Source organism: Hibiscus syriacus, unplaced genomic scaffold, assembly GCF_006381635.1.
Source record: "Hibiscus syriacus cultivar Baekdansim isolate YM2019G1 unplaced genomic scaffold, ASM638163v2 tig00003041_pilon, whole genome shotgun sequence".
Taxonomy (NCBI): domain Eukaryota; kingdom Viridiplantae; phylum Streptophyta; class Magnoliopsida; order Malvales; family Malvaceae; genus Hibiscus; species Hibiscus syriacus.
Window position 1 is genome coordinate 4,574,496 of NW_024061960.1, and position 24,460 is coordinate 4,598,955.

A 24,460-nucleotide genomic window follows, 5' to 3' on the forward strand; every position below is an offset into this window, starting at 1 on the left:
TGCGATGGTTAGCTAGATGCATTAAATATTTATTTAATGCAGTGTATATATATTTTAAGAAATTTTTTAATTTAAAAAATATTTTTTTCTTCATATTAATATGTTCCGAAACTTTTGATGGCGGTTAGCAACAATAAATGGTGCGGTGATTATTTCGTAATTGAATTTAAAAAATTGGTAACTTTTTAAAGTTTATATTTTTTTTATATAATTTAATATTAAATATTTTATTAAAATTTAAATATCACATTAAATGTTTTAAAAACATAAACACTGAAATGATATTCTCAAAATAAAATGATTTGTTTTAAATAAACATTACGTAAAATTTAGACTATACTGTTTTATTTATTTGAATGTTATGTGTTTTAGTTAGATTAATATTTTAAGTGTTGCTATCGTTTCTTAAATTCGAACAATTACGTTTATAAAGTGTATATGTATTATCAATGATTAAAAAATATTTTAAACCCATATTATCGTATAATTATTTTAAATTATTAAAAATAAAATAAATAATTTATATATCAAGTAATTTTTAAATAAAATACTTAGTATTAATTCTATAAAAAAAAAGCAAACGATGTAGAAAATAGAGGTCCAGAGTCACGTACGTGTCAGAGGATTGGGGCAAGGAGAATCTCATCCTCGTCATCAATTCAAATTAATGTAAAGTCAGAGTCCCCCACACAATGCCTTTTATAGCACTCACCACAAAACTTTTGGGGACCGAATCTATCCACGATTACTTTATATTAATTTAATCTATTTGATCAGATTTCTTCTTCTTTCACTATGCATGTTGATTAAAATGTACTTTTTATTATCTTTTAATTTGCTTTTTTTTATAAATAATTTATTTATTTAATTAAAAAGGAAAAATGATGCACCGTTAAAATTATCCAGAAAAAAATATAAAACCAAACGGGACACGTCCAATTAGACCAAAATAAAGTAGCCGTGTAAAGTTAAAAGTTCCGAATTCAGTCCTTCGAAGATTAAGTAGTAACTAAACATTAATAAAGACAGTGATAAAGTATACAAATGGAGTTCAGCTTATTTTGTTAGTTTTTAGATTATTAAAAATTATAAATGATTTTTTAAATATATGATATTATTTTGTTAAATCTTTTAATTATTAAAGGTTAAAAAATAGTCATCTTATTATTTTTATATGTTATGAATTCATCATTTTTTTCGTAAAAATGATGATTGTCTAAGCTGAACGTTAATATACTGACTGAGATATAATAATCGTTTTAGATTTTACGATCAAATTTTAATATATCTTAGTCAGGATGTTTACGTCTATTTCAGGTTATCTTTAATTTTTTTAACAGAAAATTATGAGTTTGAAACATATGACTAGTTAAATAACAATTTTATAATTTTAATAGTTAAAGAACTAAAAAAACAATTTAATAATTCAACAAAGCAACATCTTATAGTCGATGTATTATTTGTGTACGTTATCGTTTAAAAAATAGTAAATTTGGAGGTTTCAATGGGCAGTTTGAAATGTCCGAAGTATCCTTCCATCTTTATTCCATTTATAGCGTGGGGCATGCCACTTGTAAATTTGCTTGCCTTGTTTGACGAATGTGGATAGCAGCCTATTTTTATTTTCTTTAATAGAAAAAAATAAAATATTTATTTCGAGAAATATGTATTTTAATTATTTTTACAACATATTGCTTTTGTTTAAAGGCAATAGAAAGGTTATGCTTGGCCAATATTTCAAAAGAATATTTATTTTTCTTTAAATTATGGAATATATCTTTAAAGAATATTCCAATATTTTTATAATTATAAGAATTAAAGTGAAATAAAAAAAAACCCTACAAGATCCATGAATCCAGTAGCCGTGGAAAATACGTTTCTAACGCTCAAGTCCATGAATCCAGCTGTTACTAATGCCATTAGATAGGGGTAGATTAGTAAAATACAAAACTAAACAAATTTACTGGAACGTTCCTCGAAACAAACCAGGGGCAAATCCGTAACTTCGACAACGAGCAGCTGTGTCTCTTTTTCTTGAGAAAAAGCCCTACCTCCCTTCTATAAATTGCCCCCTATCCCTGCCAAATTCATACGAAGAAATTGCCAGCGCCGCTCACAGATACTAATTCTACGTTCATATTTTCCCAGCACAGATTATCATAATTGTTTTCTTATCTGAAGAGGCTTTTCATTTTGTATTCGTCAAATTTTTTTATAATATTCTGTAAGTACTTTTTCCTCTTTGTTTTGATCTCGATATTTTTCAGATCTGAATGATCGTCTATTCTAATTTATGTTCTGAAATTTGTTTGGTGTTTTCTTGTAGGATCTGAACGGAGTTTGATAGACGATTTCTTTCCATTGATTGATTGAGGATTTTTAAAAATTTGAATCGTATGTACCTGTTCTTTTTTTTCTTTTGTAATTTATGATTCGATTTTATGATTATTATTGTTATTTTTATATGATTTTGCATGTAACTTGGATTGAAGGTTTATTATTTTTTCTTGGAGATAAAATATGTATTCTTGGAGGATGCGTTTAATCCCTGCTTTTGATGTTGTTTTTGATATTGTATTTAAGATGTTATAAAATTGAAAATTTCAGTATGTTTATAATTTGTATTTATGCTTCTTAAATCTTATTGTTGATAAATATGGAGGACTTTTAGATGTTGCTTTGTTGTTTCTTTTTAGCTGGACATTTTCCGTTTGATCCGAGTTTAGGCAACTTTGATAACATAAATTATATATTTGAAAGTTTTTTTATTTAATGTATCCTTTGTGGAGATTTATTTGTTGTATCATGTGTCTAATGTTGATGGTTTTAATGATTATGCAGGTGAAATTGAATGTTCTAATGGAGTCTAAAGGTGGGAAAAAGAAGTCTAGTAGTAGTAGTAAAACTTTTTTCTACGAAGCTCCTCTCGGTTACAGCATTGAAGACGTACGACCAAACGGTGGAATCAAGAAATTCAGATCTGCAGCTTACTCTAACGTAAGTTGTGGCCTTCCTTTGAATATTGCAGATCGTGATGGCTATTGCCCTTTCATTTGTATCGATACTAATACTTATTCTTTCTTGTTTTGCAGTGCGCTCGCAAACCATCCTGATATATTCACAAGTGTTTTGTCTGACCACTAATAGTGGTTTTATTTGCTTTATTAGCTTAGTTTTAGATTATTTCCTCTAGACTTCCTCCTCCTCCTCTCTCTCTTGGCAATCGATTTCTTTACATTTCTCTTCTCATCTGACGACTGCATAATTTGCTTTCCTTATAAAGCTCGGTGGCTTTTGTTGACATCACAATGGCTGTATCTGCAATTGGATTTGAGGGTTACGAAAAGAGGCTTGAAATTGTTTTTTTTGAGCCCGGCATCTTTGCTGACCCCGAAGGGAAGGGTCTTCGGGCATTGTCTAAAGATCAGTTGGATGAGTTTCTAGGCCCGGCTGAGTGCACTATTGTTTCTTCATTGTCAAACAACTTTTTGGACTCCTATGTCCTTTCTGAGTCCAGTCTCTTTGTCTATCCATACAAGGTCATTATAAAAACGTGTGGGACTACAAAGCTGCTTCTTGCTATCTCTCCTATCTTGAAACTTGCGGGCAGTCTTTCTCTTTATGTAAAATCTGTTCGGTACACCCGTGGAAGTTTCATATTCCCTGGTGCTCAATCATATCCTCACAGAAGTTTTTCTGAAGAAGTTGCTATTCTTGATGAATACTTTGGTAAGCTTGGAGGAGGTAGCAAAGCTTGTGTAATTGGTGGACTGGACAATAAAAAATGGCATGTTTACTCTGCAACTGCAGAATCAGTTCCCACCAATGATCCAGTTTATACTTTGGAGATGTGCCTGACTGGTTTAGACAGTCAAAGAGCTGCTGTTTTCTACAAAGATCAAACATCTTCTGCTGCCATGATGACTGTTGATTCTGGCATAAGGAAGATCCTTCCGAATTCTAACATTTGTGATTTTGAATTTGACCCATGTGGTTATTCCATGAATGCAATTGAAGGTTCTGCAATCTCTACTATTCATGTTACTCCAGAAGATGGTTTTAGTTATTCAAGTTTTGAAGCTGTGGGATATGACATGAAAGTAGTAGATCTGAAGCAGCTTGTTGAACGGGTGTTGGCATGTTTCAAGCCGAATGATTTCTCTATTGCTGTGCATGTTGATGTTGTGGGTCAGTCACTTGAGCAAATCTGTTTGTCGGATGTAAAAGGATACTGCTGTGGTGAAATGAATATTGAAGGGCTTGGTACTGGAGGATCCATTATGTACCAGAAGTTCAGCGTTGGGAGTTGTGGATCCCCAAGATCAACCTTGAAATGCTGCTGGAAAGATGAAGAAGAGGAGGAAGATTAGTTCTCTTTATTATGCGTTGTGTTGTTTTTTTGTTAAATAAATTGCTCCTCACGCATGCATTATATTTGTGAGAGCACGATATCTGGAGCATTTTTATGGTTTTATGTTTTCTATTTCAAATAAATTGCTCGTGAGGGCATGGCGTCGTTCAATTCGTGTGTTAATTACTAGATATGTATCTTGATATGATGCAAGTGTAATTTCCGTGGCAGAGTTGAATGTAATACCATTATTATGTCTAAGTTTTTATTTTAGAATGATCGGTCATCATCGTGAATTGTGAGCTTGAAATCCTTTTTCAAGCGGTCGTGTGTGGATTATTAAACGAAATGAACGAAAATGAGATTGTAACCTTGGACCCAGGTTAGATAGTGAATTATAATAAAAATTTTCAAAATAATTACCATTTTAAAATCCATATTTTTTAAAACATTATAATTTTTTAAAACATAATTATAATGGTAATTACCACTTTAAAAATCATATATTCTTTAATACATTATAATTTTTTAAAACATAATTATAATGGTAAAACATAAATCAAGGGGTAGAAAATTTGAAATATTAAATAAAATATCTTTAATTAGTAGTACTAATATAGCAATCAAAGGTGAAATAAAAAAAAATCATAAATCATTATATCAAAATAATAGGCATATCACCTTGAAATATTAAAATATTATAACAAAATTATATTGTACAAATATGTCGATTCTTCAAGTATCGTGTTAGAGTTGCTTATCAAATAATATATGAAGGGAAAAAGTTTAAGGGAATGAACCACAGTGCTCAGTGTTTCAATAGTATAGAAATAAAATATATACTTAAGTTTCCAAAATCAGTTTATTATTAAAGTAATAAAATATCGGTAGAATTTTTAGTTTGAAAATACAGAATCACCCTTCAACGGTACACTATATGCAGTTTTTAAGAACTACATACATAAGGATTTACCCTAAGCCCAAAGGGTTTAGGTGCCAACATAAAGGAACACCTTGGGTCCATAAGATCTTACCCTAGCTGAAGCGTAGGTGTCCACCTGAGGGGTGTGCCATCAGGTCCATAATGTAACACCTCCAACCCGCATCAGACCCGGATCCAAATCCGAGGTTTCACATTGACTTTTCAAAACTTTTCTCTTATAAAAATCATGAAAATCTTAACTTTCATTAAAAAAAAATTGTTATTTTACATAATTTAAAACGTTTGGTTTTACGCAATACAATTCTATAGTACATGTAAACTATATTTAATATAACAAAGTATATAATTATATCCATTTATTTTTTGATCTGAACTTCGTAAAGGAGTGACTGACCTTACACACACACGCACGCACGCACGCACGCACGCACGCACACGCACGCACACGCACGCGCGCGCGCACACACACACACACACACACACACACACATGTCATCATTTATGTTTCTATCATACTCATACATTATTATCATTCATATTTCTTATCTCTGGTTCGTATAATCTCTTCTGTTCATATCATATATCTTACAACTCATTCTTATAACATATTCAATAACCCATAACACACACATATATCATTTTATTCAATTCACATCACACATCATGTATATATATATTACATATATTTGTATTCAGAGTTATCTCTTTATTAGCCATATACATGATTGAGAACTCAAGGTATGCAAGTACTATGAGGTTGTGCACACATATGCTGTCACCACAGCTAGTATAAAATCCACTAAGTGGCATATGAAATATGTATCCCGAAGGACCTATCCATATGTTTCGAAGAACATAGGTAACATGTACATATATCCCGAAGGACATAGGTAATCCTGTCCATATGTCCCGAATGACATAGGTAATCCTGTCCATATGTCCCGAATGACATAGGTAAATTGTCCATATGTCTCGAAAGACATAGGTAACCCTCGACTCTTGGCATGCCAACTATACCTCTAACTCTCATTTCATATAACATGGGCATTCTCTTTCATATCATTTCTCATATTCATATAGACATATGATTCACTTTCACGTATCACCTATATTTTCTCTTCATATATCTCATGTCCTATCTTATATCTTATGATCATGTAAGCACATCACTTATTTCATATATGCAATCAAATCATCAACTATGCAGGTATTCATATCATTTCTCATTTAATCACATAACTTATTATCGGGTAACTCATGTCAAGTTTTCATATTCACATATCATCTGGCTTATTTTATGTTCTTCTATATTATCATCTTATAACTTATATTACCTATGCATGTGACCTTATGACTTATTATTAAGTAGCTCAATTAATATTCTTGTATTGTTTAATAGATCATTATCATATAATACCTATCATATATTCATATAATTCATTATGTCAATATCATATAACTTATATAAACATATATATCACTTATACCCGTTCATATGTCTTATCACCCTAGTCATGTATTCATAGCAATCGTGTCACACATGCAATAACGTATAATTCATATACTCCTAACAAACACATGTTCATGCTCATGAATTCATGCATAATACTATAGGAAATAGACTTGTCACAAGTCTTATTTCTATTAAATATCATATACTATTTAATATGCACTCACATGTGCCTCGCTTGCTATCAATTACTCCTATGACTTACTTTATCTTCTTGATCAATTCCAATCTTTCAGTCGTTCCGGAACTTGCTTACGCTCGATGTCTACATAATCATACATTTATATATATCAGTATTATAAATAACATACTTTAATCCTTCATTTCTTAAACTAAAAGAAATGCGAAATTCATTTTTTATTTAAAGTAGGTATCGGTACCCCTATAAGGCATCGATACATCCCTTAACTGAGGTATCGATACACTGCCTAGGTATCGATACCCAAATTACATTCGATAATTTTTCATTTCAAGGGGGTATCGATACCATCCTTAAGGTATCAATACCCTTTGAATATATTCCTGAAATTTACTCTTGAGGTATCGGTACCTGATGAATGGGTACAGATACCCCCTTACCCATAATTCACTTTTAAGCCCGAAAATCACTCTAAATCTACTTAAACACTTCATGTTTCATCCCCTATCATATTCTTAACTCACAAACACATGCTTAAACTCATTAATACCCATTTATCACATCTTAAACCCCAAAATCCTATCCACCTCATGGAATTTAAGAATTAAACTCAATTTTCAACATGTTCTAAATCCAATTCTAACACTTCATATCTCTTAATTCAACCATTGACAAGTCAAATTTAACTTCTAATTCTACTTATCAACTCTATTCCAAGTTTTCGTTCAAAAATTCCAAATCTTTAATCTCTCCTAACTCATTCATCCTTTGATTTTAAGATAACTTAAGCTTTCCTTAAGCTTAATTATTATCTAATGATCATAACTCAATCTTAAATTTAGCTAAAAAGCAACTAACAAGAAATCTTACCTTTGCTTGAAGTTCCACGGCTGAAGAAGAATAGAGTTTCTGGAGAACTATTTTCTTTTCCTTTTAAGCCCCACGTGATATATATAACCTACAAAAGAAAGATAAAAAAATCTTTCTTGTCAAATGACCATTTTAATCTTATTACTTTTAAACTTTACTATTAAATCCAACATAAAAATTCTCCAATTAAATCCCTGAACTTTTCAATCTTTCAAAATTATACATCAAAGTTCCAAAAATTCTATTTTGGTCACTAACTTGACTTTTAGGATGTTACACATAAGGACTTAGCCAATGCACATAGCAGAGAAACCACCATAAAGAAGTACCTTAGGGTCCATAAGGTCTTACTATTAGGCCTATTGGGGCCATGAGCCCATCCAAGGGTCGTCTTAGGTCTATAAGAAATTATCAGCTTGATCGGTGCTGAACCTATATAAGAAATTACCAGCTTAATCGAAGCTGAACCTGCAGAGACTTCATACCAGATCCCAAAGTACCTTAGATAAAAACATTTTTGAGACAGTAACCAGTGGTAACCTGAAATCAGATTTCAGACATATTTTTATTTATTAGTAAAAATAGTAACCAGAGAACATGTGTTAAGTAAACATGATTTAAAATACAGTAAGTCAGGAATCATACTTAAATCAAATAAATCATACGATAGTCAAATAAGAGAAAACAATTGATTTCAAATCAGAGAAAATAATCATGTGCACATGGTATTTCAAACAAATATTTAAAACATATATATGACACACAAGGAACACACATCACAAAACGAAACAGTCTGGTAGATCTATCGAGCACCAGCTTCACCACACTCTTCGATTGTACGAGAACATAAGTCATATAAGAACAAGGTTATTATCGGAGTAGTACACTAAACTAAATATCTAACTAGGTTACAGAACTATACGAGTAATCACAGGATCGTGCGGACGGACGGATCTGGAAGAATCGGGTCGAGCAGACAAACGTTCAGGAGATCAACGAGTACCTTAATTAACAACAACATAAAGTAAGCAATTATTGACATTATGAACTTAATTAAATTGCTTAAATTACATATACACATTTGAGTTTAACATGTTAATTCGAAGGATTTCGGGTTTGAATTTGGAAAAACTAACTTCGGATTAAGCTTCAGGACGTCGAAAAACGTAAAATATTACTTTTTTAAAAAATTAACTTTTTGGTCAAAAGGCAGGTCAACGATCAGGTCAAAGTCAACATGTATGAGTCAAAGTCAACGTGTCAAGCCGATTTGGGTTAACTCATGCCAGTTCGGGTTTACTCAGTTCAATCCAAGTTGAATTAGATCGGTTTAAACCAGTTCAGACCGCTTCAGACCGATCAGACCATTCTAAAAGGTTTTATAGGTCAACCGAGAAGCCCCACGCGCATCGACGGTGCATGCGGCTAGCAAAACTTCGGTGGAGGTGGCCCGACTATCCCCGAAGCATAGTTTCAACACAATAAACCCACAACAGGTCATTAATCAACTAAATCCACGATAAATCAACCGAAAAACGTTCAAAACTTCCCCCAAACGGTGGATGACGACAACGCAACGATGGAGGGCGTTGATTATTTGGGTTTTGTTCGCAAGTCGCCGATGAAGCTGATGGGTGTGGCGATGTGCTACAATGCCGATTGGATTGGCTAGAAAATGGAAAAATCAACAGTGACAAATGGTTTCCTCGACGTACGACGATGTTACTCGATAAGGGGATAGACGGGTTTTGGTTGTAAGAGGTAGATGGTCACACTGGTAGGGTCAATGACGACAACGGAGGCCGGACGAAGATGATTCGACAGTGGGGGTTATTTTCGGGGAAAATAGGTTTAAAAATTTAGGATCGGGTTTGGGGTTTTTCGAGCAGAGAAATAATTTTGGGGTATTATATCCCGAACTTAACCAATAAAATATATATTTAATAAAAGAGTCACAAACAGTACCCTAGCCTAATCAGTTAAGGTATGTACAACCATAACCCTAAAGTTAAAGTTCAAGCCTCCCAACTACCACATATTTTTTCCTGAAGATATTTTTAGCTTAAAGGTAAATTACAAGTCGAGTCCCTGTATTGTCCTTGATTTACAGATTTACCTAAAATTATTATTAAAATATCAATTAAATCCTCGTAATTACTTAATATTTTATTAATATTTTGACCCGAAATTTTGGGGCGTGATAGAGATTTCACTAATCAAACAACTAAAATATATCAACTTTTTTGAATAATCCTATAAACATATTTGAAGATTAACACGAGTTTGATGGTTACAAGAGCCAACAACTGTTAAGATGTTTTTGATGATAATTTTTTTTCTCTGCGGTAGTAATTGGGAATTGGGAAATTTTAAGGAAGGATAATCTATTTCAATGACAACTTAATTTAAGATAATCTAATTCAAGGATAACTTAATTTAAGGTTAAAAGATTGTGAAAGTAGATATAATCGGAATTTTTTTTCCTATTAACATTTTAGTTTGGGTATAATTTAAAATGTTATTTTTTTAATATTTTAGACTCAACCAGAAATGTTAAAAAAATATAATATTCTAGTTTGAATTTAATATAAAATGGTTAAAAGAAAATAATATTTTCGATTATATCTTATTTTTAATATTAAATTAGATTGTCGTATAGTAAAACTTATAATAAAATATGATTTTGAAGAAGATATATATGCTCCCAATAAGATTGGGATAAAAGATTGTTAAGAAGAAAATTGGGATTAATTGAATGGGTCAGACGCGGCTCCAATTGTTAGTTACCTACATCCCACCAAATCTAACAAATAAATTTGTGGAGTAGAGTACTACTCTTTCTGTGCTATTAAATTTGTATGTTTCTTTAATTTTAAAATTATTTAATTCAAAAAGTTCATAAAAATTAATAAATAATAATATTTATATTCTCTTATTTTGTGGGAGTAATTTATTTTATCTTATTATCTTATATAGTATTCCAGGGTCACCCAGATACGATAATAAAGAAGCAAGTGGCCATACGGTGGTCAGACTCGGACCAACCATTTACGGTGCGTTTAGTTCACGGAATGTAAGATTACCAGTGGGAATAAAATATTACCAGGGAATAGGATTACTGAGAATGTTACATTACTGTGTTTGGTTGGTTTGGCAGGAATGTAAGATTACAGTGTTTGGTTGAAGGAATAAAAGATTACTGAAATGTATATTTTACCAAATTGTCCTTGTTCTCTATTTTTTAACAAGTTAAATTCTAAATGTTTAAATAAAAATTATTTATATAAAAATTCTATTTGTTGATAATATATTACTTGAGTATTTAAATATATCATGTATTATTTTAATTTTAATTAATATTAAATTTTACATAATTTATGTAAAAATATATTAAAATTTTACATCATGTAACTAAATGTTTACATTGTAAAAATTCTTCATAGATATTCATAATAATAAAAATTCTTCATAGATATTCATAATAATAAAAAGATGTAAATTATTTTTGTTATCTAAGATATAATATTTATTACATTTTCTATATACAATAATTTATTTATTTATCTTTTTATATATATAAAATAATATAGGTTCCAAACTAAATCCAAGACCGAGCAAATACTACCTGTTGATGTAAAGCTCTTGCACGTGCAAACCCAGTTTGGTGCAGTTGGTGCTGCAGCAGTCGTCGTCACGACTCACTGGAATGTAGAGACAATGCAGTACAGATCATGAGACGTAGTCCTCGCTTGGTTTTGGCTTGATTTTGGTAATAGGGGTTTCTGTTTAGTCTTAGCATGGTTAAAAAATGGGCATAGAGTATATCTTTCGATAAGAACAACAACCCGTGTTACTAAACTCATAACTGAAGAAGCAGTTATCTTCATTTGTGCTGCATCCGCCATTGTTGGTCTTTGTCCCGCCATGGTTTCAAATGGAAGGCTTGTGGTTGCCGATGGTGGACCAAAACACAGTCACAGATTGGTGGATGTGAAATGGTGTGAGCAGAGCTAAAATGTGAAGGGAGAGGCACCCGCTCTTGCTAGGATTGGAAGAATATGCAGTGGCAAAGTCATAACTCGGGGTTGTCGGTTTGGCAATGATTGATACTTACGGGAGGAAATGTATGTTGTGGTTTAGTGAGCTGATTTTGTACAGTGAAAGAAGGCAGTTGCCTGATGATTCATCAAGAGAAGTTCCGATCAGGCGATTTTATGTTCTTCGACTTCCATAGCTAAAATCAATATTGTATTTTTACTACAATGTCTTGAATGAAATTAACAACAGAGAAGCACTTCTAAAGACTTAGTGGTTTGTTGAGATTTTGAGATTTTGAATTAGAATATTATATATGTAAAGGTACGAGCAACAACGTATATTGGTTGAGAACCTTTAAACATGTATTACCTTGATTTTAGATTAGATTTATATATATCAAGTTTGAATTTAACTCAGCTCGATTACACCCAATTCTCTACTAACGTAACATTGTTTATAAGATGAACTTAAATAAATAAAACCTTAAAGATTAATATTTTTTTCTTTATGAACTTAAAGCTGTAATATTTGCACTCTGTTTAAGCTTTAAGTTTTGTTTGTTGAATCTAAAAAATAGCGAACAATAGAAAATCGTAAATTTGAACCAAATTAAATAGAAAACTATGCTTTTTATGCCATTTGATTCGATTTCAGTTTCGATTTTTAAAAAATCTGTGTTGCTAGATTAATCTTTTATTAAAAATCAAATCGAATTAAATGCACCCATAGCTTATATTATTGCAGGTGAAATTCAGTGCAGTAGTGAGAACAACACTGAGTGGCCTCCTTCAGTTTTCGTACTCTATTAGATGTTACAAAGAAAAGTTTTTCCCAGAATGTAATTGAATCCTTTGCGTTTTCAAAATACAAACATCGTTTTAATCATGATTGATATAATCTTAAACCGAATCTGAAATATGTAGTTAAAAATTGATTTAACAGTCGATAGCATCGATCCCGGTACGATACAAACTAGCATGATTAACAGTCAAAACTGAGTAACTTGGGCAAAGGATATTGAAGCTAATTCAAGTTATCTAATCTAAGCTGAAATCTAACAAGTACTAGCTTTTCATTTCTACAGAACTGATGAGAATCCTTCTTAATTCAACTTTCTACAAGTTTGGAACCTATATTATTCCGACCCTTAATTTTCCTTTATGTATTTGCGTCCGGAACATACTCAAACATCCGTATCCAAAAATTGGTGATGCTTTTGAGGTTAAACAAGTGAAAACAGACATGGCAGGAAATCAACCTCGGTTTTCTTTATGCATTCAAGTGAGCACAAATTGTGTTCAAATGTGGTAGGTTGCAAAAATAGTAGCCATATGTAATCGAATTGGTCTCAAGCAGAAATCGAGTTATGCTTCGCTCATGTATGCAAAGCCTAGACACTTCCCCTTATTAACTCAGAGTGATGACAAACAAATTTGTTCAGACAAAGAAATGGAACACGCTCAGGAAAATACAACAAACGAGACCATGCATCAATAATCAGCAAGAATGTTGAGAGGGCGAGATAGAATGGCATTAATTCAAAACTCTTTGTTCGAATTACTAAATTATGGGAACAAAGATCATGTCATTAAAAAATTAAAAAATTTCCAAAATCAATCAAAGTATAAGAGAAAAGAAAACTACAAGCGCATTTGATCAACCAACCTACGATTATAAAAAACGGGGAAGCAAACATTGATACGAGAGAAGCACAACTTAATAACCCAACAAAGATCCATCGCATTCCTCGATCGGCTATCTGCAAGCTTCCAGCAACTATGATTGCGAGAAAGCCAAAAACTGCCAGTAGCAACCCAATCATCCTAATCTGCCATCAACACAGAGAATATGACTGACAGTGGAAAACAACACCTATGGTACCTGGACTTCCCGTTTTTCTTAAAGTACTTAATATTCAACACCTAGACCGATGGTACGAGAGGAGGCTCCTCATATCATACGAGAGGAGGCTCCTCATATCATACGAGAGCACAAGAGTCCAGGCAACATGAGAACAATACAGATTACAGAGTGCACTTAAGAAACAAATGGACTGTAAAAACAAATGCATCTAAAGATAACCTTTTTCTCTCTATCAGCATGCACGATGAAGATGATAATGTAGGTCATTTGAAAAACTGCACCGATCGAATTAACCATCATACCACGTACAGATCAAGTAGTTCAAGAGAGCATATATATAAGGCAATCCCGAGAAGTTCTCAGTAGACTGGTTTCTGATAATTCTTTTAAACGTGGGTCTGAAATGTTAAAACAAAAGACAATAATCAGAACTAATTAGAGGATAAGATATTCCAATCTATTCATTTCAATAATAAATTCTTAAAACTTGGAAATTAGAACATACAAGGGCGATACGAAAAGCCTGAAAGCAAAGATGTTCCCTGAAATAAAAAAGGATCAAGATCAGATTGAAGCCACTTCATATGATTTTACACATCAAAACTTGAATATAAAGCAAAGAAAATGAAGACATTGAATTATCAAACAGAATTCATAATTACGAACGAGTGAGAAACTCCATATTCATTGAGTATCAAAGGAGCATTGTCTTAATAACACCATTGGTGAATGTAAGGTATCCATAAACGAGACAACAATTACCATTTAGAACTTAGAGACTATGGAAGAACAACAACAAGCTTTCACAGGTGCAACCAATATTTAGAACAACTACCTCTAAATCCTCATCGGACTCGAGTTTTAACTCGATAATAAGCTATAAAAAAGATTTCAAACCAAAAAACCTAGAAACAATAGACATCATTGACATCAATGTTTGAAGTGCTTCTTCAACTTTTATCAAATCTACATATAGACATTGAATTGTAAAATTGTAATAAGATTTCCCAAGAAAATGGATACGCTAATGAAGATCATATAAAATCAAACTCAACTCATTTTAGTTCCAGTTTCTCAAAGAAAATTTATACCAAAAAAGAAAGAAAAAAATAGCTTTTTCAGCACTTTCAAGGATAAAAGCAAGCCTTTTTTATGATTCAATGACAAACTGATCATCCCTTAACCTAAAAAACCTTCAAGAATAGACGAATTGATCATTTTCAGCTCAATCAAAAAAATAATGAGAAATTAATCAAATCAGTTCATCTTCAAGAATAGACTTATGAGTCATTTTAAATTCAATCCAACAACCAAAATGTCAACAAAAATGTAATCAAATTAGTTTCTAATTAATTTCCTTCAAATTACAAACACATGAGAAGGAACAAGGGATTTAGAGCCATTGATAAAAACATAACAATATATTACACAAAAGTCTCTCAAATCCTCTCTTCAAAATGATTTTAACAAAAGAAAGAGGAAACCCCTGACAAGAGCGAGAGGCATTACCCTCTCCTTGTAGAAATATCAAGCATCCATTTTTTATTTAATTTTAAAGCATCTACGACTATTGAGGAACCATCAACTTTCTTTAACTTCATAACACGATTTGTCTACCTAATTTTTTAGAAGACTCTGCAAATTAGGGTGTGTGAGTGGCGTATATCATTATCCTACACCCATGTCAAGAACATGCACTTCAAGAAAAGACAACAAAGCCCAACAATATATGCTCGAATTTAACAATAAATGGCGGGAAATCAGCACATCCTTCGATTGTTCTGGGCTCAACAATGGAGGAAAAGCAGGGTGAAAAAAGTAAAAGAAACAAAGGGTACATAATTGTAAGACATTGTAACTTCAAAAATAAATAGCAGAGTAGTAAAAGCAGAGTCTCAGAATGACCAACAACGTGAAATAAGAAACTATGTTAAAATTCACAGCAATATGCAAATAGTCATGTAAAAAGAAAGAAAGAAAAATCCTACAGAAATAAATAGCAGAGCATTAAACAACAGTGCAGTTCAAAATCGACATAAAAATCAAAAGAAAAAAAACATGAATCAGAAAAAAAAAACACAGAGAACAACAATCAAATATTCAACAAAGGACCAGAAACCATACCCTAGAGAGAGAATTTCTAAGGTTTTGAACAGAAGAAGAGGAGAAGGGAAGAGTTGAAGAATCGGGTCTTTGACTAGGTAAGAGAGCGACAATGGAGGGTTTAAGGGAATAATATTGAAATAAATAATCCCGGTAAAGAGAAGGGTTCTTTTTGACCCAGAAACCTAGCGGGAAGAAGAAAGGGAGTGAAAAAAAATCTTACCAGGAAAGATGAATTTTTCGCAGAACGGGGAGAAGAAGACATGGCGCAGAAGTAAGGGGTATTTTAGCCCTTAGCACGGGAATAAAATAAAACCCAACACACATATAAGAATAACATTCCCAGGAGTAAAACCCTAAAAATTACTGTTGATAATATAAAATTACCCTCACTTGGGAATTATACCCCAACCAAACATAGATATCCTTCATAGGAAATAAATATGCCTGTTGGGAATGTTAAATTCCTTGATCCAAACAGGCTCTTAATGCATTTACTGAGAGACTATTCTCATCCACTCTCATCCACTCTCCAGGGTCATGTTCTTTGCCGAAGCAATCAACACGCAAGTTGCATGCATAAAATAAAATAGGAACATCTCACTCTCAGCAATGCCTACTTGCCGTTGGTTCACATGGAATCCTTAAGAGGTCATATCAGAAAATTCAGTTCTTAGCATCCACAAACTCTTCCACTTTTCCCAATTATTGTCGTCTCCTTTAGATCAAATATCACTAAAATAAAAATTAATACAAAAAATACCGTTCTTTTTAGATTAATTTTTGGATTAATGACTTTTTATTATGTACGGAAAAAACGCGTTACTTGAAAAATGCTTTTAAAATTTAAAAGCACGTCTTATAAAAGTGTCTTTTACCTATATGATGATCACAGATTACATTAATATGAATTAAAAAAGAAATAAAGGGTTAAAATATATGTAAAAAAATAAAGAAATGCACCGTACATGTCGAAGCACTTTATATAAAGGCTATGTCAGAAGGGAATTGGCCCCATCCAAAGGATCATTAAAACCTGGAAGGGTCAACCTGCACTTTGAAAACGCATGGCTGTAATTTAATTCTACATCGCTTCCACGTCTCATTTTTCTCACAATAACCATGGGTGTAGTTCTCCAGGGACTTCTACAATAATTTGAGCGGTAAAGTAAGTCAATATGGGATAAGTAATATAAAACTTAATTAAATTTCACAACGATATAACATCCATATATGCCGGTGTAGAGTGCTTTTTATTAACATGAAGTCTACGTGTCATCCACGATATTTTCTCTTTTTCTCTTTATTTTATTTTATCTTATCTTCTTCCTTCAAAGATGAAAATTATAGTTTCATCTCCGTGTCATACTGATGATGCTATTACAATTCTCAACCCTAAATTCAAAACTCGTAAAACCCCAAACCACTCTAATCTATAATATTCACCATGCGATCAATATGGAGACAAGATATGCAGCTCATTCCCTCCTTCTACACCTCATTGTTGGGATTTGAAAAGAAATGCTTCATCATCGAGAAATCGAAGAGAATTCAAAATTAACTTTTTTTTTTCAAAAAAATTGAAAAAGGTTTTGGGATCATTTCATAAATTTAAAAAATATGTTTTTTTCACAAAAAAGAATGTCCGGGCATATCTTCATTAAATATTTAATGGTGGAATGACCAAAATAAGAATAAATGAAAAGTTCAATAAGTAGATTGAATTTCTTTTAAACTTTAGTGACAAAAATAAGAGGGAGAAGAAAGTTGAATGATGAAATTTATAATTTACCCTTTTCTTAAAATACATGTATTGCATACGTATTTATAATGACCGTGAAATATGATCGAACATATATAGAAAATAACAACTTTGACAAGAAATTTTCAATGGGAGAGTGTAGATTATGTTTGTATGGTTGGCTTGAAATGAATCTCTTACGGAAACTTTAATCTCCTTTTCTTGGTATACAAGGAAGCTTGCTATTTTTCTTCTTCAACGACTCGATGAAAACTATAACTTGTGGAAAAAGTTTATTTCTTTCTTCTTGACACAAACCAATAATTCATTACTAAATGCTGGTGTTTTTGCACTTCTTTCATCTTCAAGTGTTGACAAATCTGCAGTTCTTCCTTACTTCACCATTCACAAAGCTATCCGAATTCGTAATATTCCCCAGTTTCACCATCGAATCCGAGAACTGGTTGAAGAAAGCGACAGGTTCCCCAGCATATTTATGGACAAGTTTTCTGGTTTCGATCCCGAATACGCTGGAATACAATTCTTGGTCTGAATTAAGCAAACCTTCACCTCTCAAAAGCATATGGTAAAAAGAATTGTCGAAAAGATCTGGTGTGACATTATCCATTGCTGTCACATTGTTATCTCCTGATCCACTTATTGCAGGGCAAACTGATTTCAATTCTCTGAGATATGAAGAGGATAATGGTTTCATCCCTGAAGTTGCTCCGAAGTCTCCATAAATTCTAGCTCGAAAATTCTCACAACGCGCCATTCCGATGGTGTGAGCCCCTGCAAGTCATTCACATATCAAGTCCCAGTTGATTACTTGGGAAAATTCAAGGCATTAACTATGTCCATTATAGAATATTAATGAGAACAAATTACCAGAGAGAGCCACCATGTCCGTCACCGAGAGACCTTGATAAAGGAATTTAGATATGATACCGAGAAGACCCTCATTTGCAGTAGGAATGTTTTGGCTAGCGAGATCGGGATTAGCTGTTTTTGAGTCCTTTCGTCCCACTGGTACATCCCAGTAAGGTCCACCTACCTGTAAATAATTAGACAAAGGAAATGAGGGCAACTCGAAAATTTAATCAAGTTTTTAGTATACAAGGCTGTGTTCAATACCAGAATCACAGCATCTCTGGCTGCAATGGTGAGGAGATCGGCACAAGAAACTATCCCAGGACACTCAGATTCAAGCTTGTTCTTAATTTTGTCAATGATTCTGAAACCCTTTAGTGAATTTAATCCATTTGTTGAAGCTTTCTTCTCTCCTTGTAAGTCGATTGTATCATCCAGCAAAATCGACCCATCACAGCCCTGCAAAAAAAAAAAAAAAATCATATTTATACTGTAAAACTCGACTGTATTTTTCTTCTTCCATTTCATAGGCATAGATGCATTGATATTTCATTAACCTGAACGAAACAGTCATGGAAATGCAATCGGACGATGAAAGCCGCATTGCGAGGATCCGAGAGGACATGACACTCCATTTCTTTCCTCACAGTGTCAAGCACATTGGGACATGTTGATTTGTAGTAGTCCAGTGTCAAAGGAGGGTCACTTGCTGTAATGGTGGAGCTGAAAAAGGAGATACAAACCAAAACAATGAAGCATTGAAGAGTGATCAGAGAAGGATAAATCGCCATTCTTGGATATCGAAGCTTTCGTTCTCGAGGAAGATGGAGTGGAGTAAATGGGTTAGAGTTGGAAGATATATAAAGAGGGAAACAGTATGGAGAAGGTTGAAGTTTGGGCTTGTGGCATAGGTGATTGTGTATTTAGTGCAAATTGTGTAAATTAAAGTCAAGAGAGGATACAACTAATGTTGGCCTGGTTGGTGAGTGCTCCAAAACAAAAAGTAATAGTATATGACTAAGAGAGAGATTTCAACTTCCAAAGGCCTATTGGTAAAAACAGGTTGTCATAATCCAAACTAATCAAAGGAATTCATAAGATATGATGTAATTTCTTTTGTATCTGTTATACAATGTAGACTTGATTCGTTGAGCTTCTTATTAGGTTAAACCAATGCTTTAAATATACATAGGATTTTCGCTCAACTTGATTTATTGTAAAAAAAGAAAGAAGAAAACTTTTTAATAATAGATAATAATAATAAACAAAGTTCAATTTGCACGTTATAGTCTTAACCCGTGGGCAGTTTTGCTTGGGAAACAAGAATAATATTGAGGAACAATGTTTCTTGTGTTTTCATTTGCAAAGACGAGAAAATATATGCGAAACGTTGATCTCGATTCTTGAAGTGCAAGAGACTAGTATCACGTGTCAGAACAAGTTAAATTCATCAAAATTGACTTCTCTCAAGTATCACTGTCTTGCAAGAATGCACAAGCTTTAGAGAAAAATGCAACTCCTATATATATATATATATATATATATATAATCCAGCCCACCCTCAAAGAGAATAACCCATATCTAAACAATCCGGACTTTAAATGCCTCAAACTGCTAAAAGACCTGAGCCTGAAGAAATTGACAGGTCCAATGCCAATGTTATATCCAAATAATGAACCTTGTTGTAATGTTCAATTGCAACTTCTGTTTCCCAGATGCCAAAAGGCCCATATGAGACTAATGCTTTCCATCCTTTAACGGGCAAAACCCAGCTTACTAGGCTAACCCGGTAATGATTGAAACAGACACGCAGAGAGCCATTCCAAAGAAGAAAATATTTCTCCTACAGTTACAAACCAAGTAAAAAAGCAGTGCTAAATCTTAGTCTGATAGTTTATTGATCGTAATAAAATGTTAACAACAGCATGAATAAAGCTAGATTTTATCTTCTTCTGAATTCGTAAAGAAGGGATGACTGCTTTCCATAAGGGTGAGATTCCTTAACTGCAATTCTATGACACACTGATTATTCAAAGCAACAGAAACAAAGTGCAAAAAGGCTTTCCATAAATTCAACATAACAGAAATGATAAATTGTCCTCATGCAGCTCTTTCAAAAGATAAAAAGTAAACATATTTCTCTTTTTGTTTTTTGGTGTGTGAATCAAATACCTTGTTCACTATGTATACATTTCAGTATCATAAGGCTGATGCTTCGTTAGATTGAACCTCGCGTATTGATCCTGCACATCTCCCTTTAAGCTCGAATCCAAGTTAGGCAACACATTCCCTTGCAGCAGAGATCTAATCAGAGCCACCACGGAACCACCGAATTCAGGCCACGAAACACACAATGTTCCCTTTATGTTCTTCAATTGGCATCGACTGAGTAAAAGCAGCAGCCAAGCCATCAATCATACTACCTGATGGAAAATAGTCTAAACCCTTAAGCAGTGAGGAAGCTACATCGCCACCACCCAATCCTTTCCTTTCGGCTAATGTCTCCAGCTTAAAAGCATAAGTTTCATCTGGTGAGAGCTTTCCCCTGAAGTTCTGACTCTGAATTGAATCCAAAATCAAAAGCCTCTCAGGAACAATATCCTCACCGATCAGCAACCTTGCAACAAGGTGAGATCTCTCAGCAGAAACACCATGCTGAACTGATACAAGTAGAATGGATTTATCCCCATCATTCAGGGAATAAATGTTGCATGTTTTGTCTGTGAGGGAGGGTTCGCTAGAGATGCCAGAGAAAGGAACCTCGGGTAGGATAAGACTTCCAATTAAGGTTTTAGGTGACAAAAGGTGGAAGATATACAAAGATGGAGTGGATAAAGCAACGATGAGGAGAGAAGGTCGAAGGGGCTTTTTGGGCTTCAGATTAGCAAACACAAGGAATGGCGATGGAAGAGATGGAGATGGAGTAATAAAGTTGTTAAGATCTTCCTGAAAGAATCTAGAAGGTGGAGGTATTTCTGTTATGACATCTTCCATTGTTACAGTTCAAAACTCTGCACTACCAATTTATGCAAAACAGAAAGATTATCAGCATCAATCTTCAAATTCCAGTAAAAATAGAAAAAAAAACACAGTTATATCTAGTTCTCTAGCCAAGCCGTATGAGATTAACAAAATTTCAAAATTTCGACAAGGATCATAAATGTCTAAGAATAAAAGTTTATTGCTTTTTATTAGAATAAACTACGAACAAGATCATTGCATTTCCCATAAGGATAGTCCAACATCAATGAAATTTCATGGTAAAATTCACCAAATCAGTAAAAAGAACTGGAAACAAAAGATGGGTGACTTCCATGATAAACCCTAATGTGACCTTCACCCATAGAGTCAATAAATCGCCCTTTCCCCCTCATTCAAAGAAACCCAATTTTCCTTCAGGCATTTTGCCAAATATTTCACATGTATAAGCCGGAAACCCGCAGAGACGGACAAATTCATTCACCTAAACAAGAAATCTATTCAACAATAACTACGCTGATTTGTTTTAAGCCAGTACCCTCAAATAAAGCGTATAATTTATGAAAGAAAATTTAACTACATGAAAGACAGATAAAAAGAGAGAAGAAAACAAATGATTTCCATTGGGATTTTAAACCTTTGACGATTAAATAGGCATAAGGAAAAAAGGACTTACCGGAGAGGAAAAATAGACGTCTTTGAGAAGAAGAAGAGGTGTGTTTGTTCCAAATCAAAGGCAATAAAATGGAAAGCTACTGAGCACTGACCTCTTGGGCAAGTCACGTTTTGTTATTTTAATTTTGGTGAATCATTTGCTTTTGATTACGCATCGGCCCACCTCTCATATCCAAAATTTGATGAATCAATATAATAGTTAATTAGCTGAAAACAAATTGGATTTCTGAATAAAGTACCTCAAAATTGTTATAGATCTGCCATTGAATGACATCCTCGGATGATTAGAATTTTCTTTTGATAAATTTTAAGTTGAATCTTGATTTTATTTAGAGGAGAAAAGAAAAAAAAAATCTAAAAGAAGGAAGTGTAATGTTCCTAATAAATTTAAAATTTATAACCTAAAGAAATATGAGAAAATAAATATGAATAGCTTAGTCAACTACCAAAGATATGAGAAAATATGTTTATATAATTTATTTTTTTATCTTTTGAAAAATTAAATAATTATTTTTAATTACAATATCGACAAAGACGTAACATAGTAATTTGTACAATAATCCACTAATTCATAGCAAAATTTTAATTTTTTAATATTTTAAGTTTCGTACTATATTTATATATTTAAATTATTTATATTAAAATAATATATGTATTAAAATATACATAAATTAACATGTATGTTATTATGCTAATACTATTAAAGTTCAATATTTTTTTATAATTTTTTTTTTGTTCTGGAGAAGGAAAATAACAACTTAACTACACTATGATCTTGCTTTCATTCTGAATTAGTGTCTCCACTGTTTCTGGGGGTTGGGATAATTCCTGGAACCCGTTTGGGATCGTTCTAGCATAGCTGGCAAGGGCATCCGCCACCTTATTCCTTTCTCTTGGGGATTTGTTTTAAAGTCGCGCTCCATTCTTTCTGTAGTAGGAGCTTGATCCGATGCACCAGGCTTAGTTGACCTCCTGTTGAGGTTCCTTCCTCAATCAGCTTGATATCTTCGCTGCTATCTGTTTCGACAATCACTTCTTTCTCGTCAAACTTCCATGCACGTCGGAGCCCTTCGTAGATGCCCCACAGTTCTGATTCCAACGTTGAGCAGATTCCAATATTTTTGGCGAATCCTATTTTCCAGCTATTTTCCAGCGACCTTCATGATCATGTATTATGCCTCCGCATGTGCCCTCACCTGTCCTTGGTTGTCGTCCTCCGTCCAAGTTGATTTTACACCAGCCTGGATCTGGTGGGCTCCAGGTTGTCGAATTTTCCTTCTCGGGTTTTCTGATATGGGCGTTGGCAGCTACGTTTGACTTGGTTATTTTCATTGCGATTCGTCTTCCTCGTTCAGGTGTGGTCTCTGTTTCACATATTTCAGCTTCAAAGATATTTCTATTCCTTTTTGTCCACAATGACCAGGTGATAGCTCCAAAGAGAGTAGGCCAGTCTCTTCCGTCCCTCGTTGGATATGTCTTTTCCTGCAGGTTCATCATAATCCAATTCTTTATATTGCAGGTCATGAAGTGTTCTAATTTCTCTGGGGGGATGATTTTTTTCCAGATCACGTAGGTTTGTGGGCATGAACTTAGTATATGGCTTATGTCTTCTACCTCCACATTGCAGTTCCAGCATTTTGAGTCTACTGCTATGTGGTGTCTAACCCGTTCTTTGTTTGTGAGGAGGTCTTCTTTTCCAGCTAGCCAGAGGAATGCTTTTATCCTAGGAAGGCTTTGGTGTTTGGCAATGGTTTCCCATATTTTATCATTTTGTAACTCGTCTCCTGTTGTTATCATGTCATATGCAGATTTCACTGAGAATTGACGGTTTTCAGATTCTTTCCATCCTGGGTATCGTTTGGTTGTTTTTCAGTGGGTGGGGGTATAGCTTCTAATCTCCTTATGACTGCCTCGGGGAGTAGGGTTTTAAGGATATCCAATGTCATTCTCCTTCCTCATTGACTGGTTCGTTAACTATGGTGGGGTAATTTTCTAGTCCGAGTGATTGCGTTCTCTGGTTTCGGAGGAGTCCAAATTCTCCAATCCATTCCTCATCCCAAAATTTTTATCATATCCCACTAAAGATCTTCTGTACACATCGTTTTTTCGTCTCCTAATAATCTAAAATTTTAAGATATATTTAACATTTTGGCATCAAAAGAAATTCTGGAAAAAGGAAATGTCTTCGGAAAAAAGGATCTCAAAGATCTATATTGAAAGAAATTTTAATTAGTTGATATGACATATAACAAGTTTATGTGACACACCGTAATCAAATTCATTATTTTCTGATCATATCTAGGATAGGCACAGAATCCGAACTTGATGGATTCTGACTCGAATCGATCCAATCGGGTAAGATTTTTTTTTATTTATAA

At 33.4% G+C, this 24,460-nt stretch overlaps 2 protein-coding genes, 1 long non-coding RNA gene and 2 pseudogenes across 3 annotated transcripts; 2 read left to right on the top strand and 3 right to left on the bottom strand.

Moving 5' to 3' along the window:
• The first annotated feature begins 2,073 nt into the window (after positions 1-2,073).
• LOC120169543 lies at positions 2,074-2,866 on the top strand. The gene is made up of 3 exons (XR_005520669.1): positions 2,074-2,224; positions 2,327-2,394; positions 2,842-2,866. It is a non-coding gene; the product is annotated as an uncharacterized LOC120169543 (long non-coding RNA).
• Positions 2,867-3,149: 283 nt separating this feature from the next.
• On the top strand, positions 3,150-4,581 carry LOC120169533 (S-adenosylmethionine decarboxylase proenzyme-like). Its single transcript, XM_039177658.1, has 2 exons — positions 3,150-4,393; positions 4,468-4,581. The coding sequence occupies exon 1, from the start codon at positions 3,309-3,311 to the stop codon at positions 4,368-4,370; it is 1,062 nt and encodes a 353-aa protein (XP_039033589.1). The 5' UTR covers positions 3,150-3,308; the 3' UTR covers positions 4,371-4,393; positions 4,468-4,581.
• Positions 4,582-13,423: 8,842 nt separating this feature from the next.
• On the bottom strand, positions 13,424-14,260 carry LOC120173382 (annotated as a pseudogene).
• A 3,559-nt stretch (positions 14,261-17,819) lies between these two features.
• Positions 17,820-19,294, bottom strand: LOC120166849 (peroxidase 11-like). The gene is made up of 4 exons (XM_039176042.1): positions 18,986-19,294; positions 18,693-18,887; positions 18,447-18,612; positions 17,820-18,350 (listed from the first exon to the last, which is right to left on the bottom strand). The coding sequence occupies exons 1-4, from the start codon at positions 19,217-19,219 to the stop codon at positions 17,923-17,925; spliced, it is 1,023 nt and encodes a 340-aa protein (XP_039031973.1). The 5' UTR covers positions 19,220-19,294; the 3' UTR covers positions 17,820-17,922.
• Positions 19,295-20,465: 1,171 nt separating this feature from the next.
• LOC120169547 lies at positions 20,466-22,182 on the bottom strand (annotated as a pseudogene).
• Between the last annotated feature and the right edge of the window lie 2,278 nt (positions 22,183-24,460).

Coding starts and splice junctions, on each gene's coding strand:
- LOC120166849 (XM_039176042.1), bottom strand. CDS start 19,219: ATGGCGATTTATCCTTCTCTGATCACTCTTCAATGCTTCATTGTTTTG. Junction 18,613..18,692: donor CCAGAGATGCTGTGATTCTG/GTATTGAACACA, acceptor AATTATTTACAG/GTAGGTGGACCTTACTGGGA. Junction 18,351..18,446: donor GGACATGGTGGCTCTCTCTG/GTAATTTGTTCT, acceptor AATGACTTGCAG/GGGCTCACACCATCGGAATG.
- LOC120169533 (XM_039177658.1), top strand. CDS start 3,309: ATGGCTGTATCTGCAATTGGATTTGAGGGTTACGAAAAGAGGCTTGAA.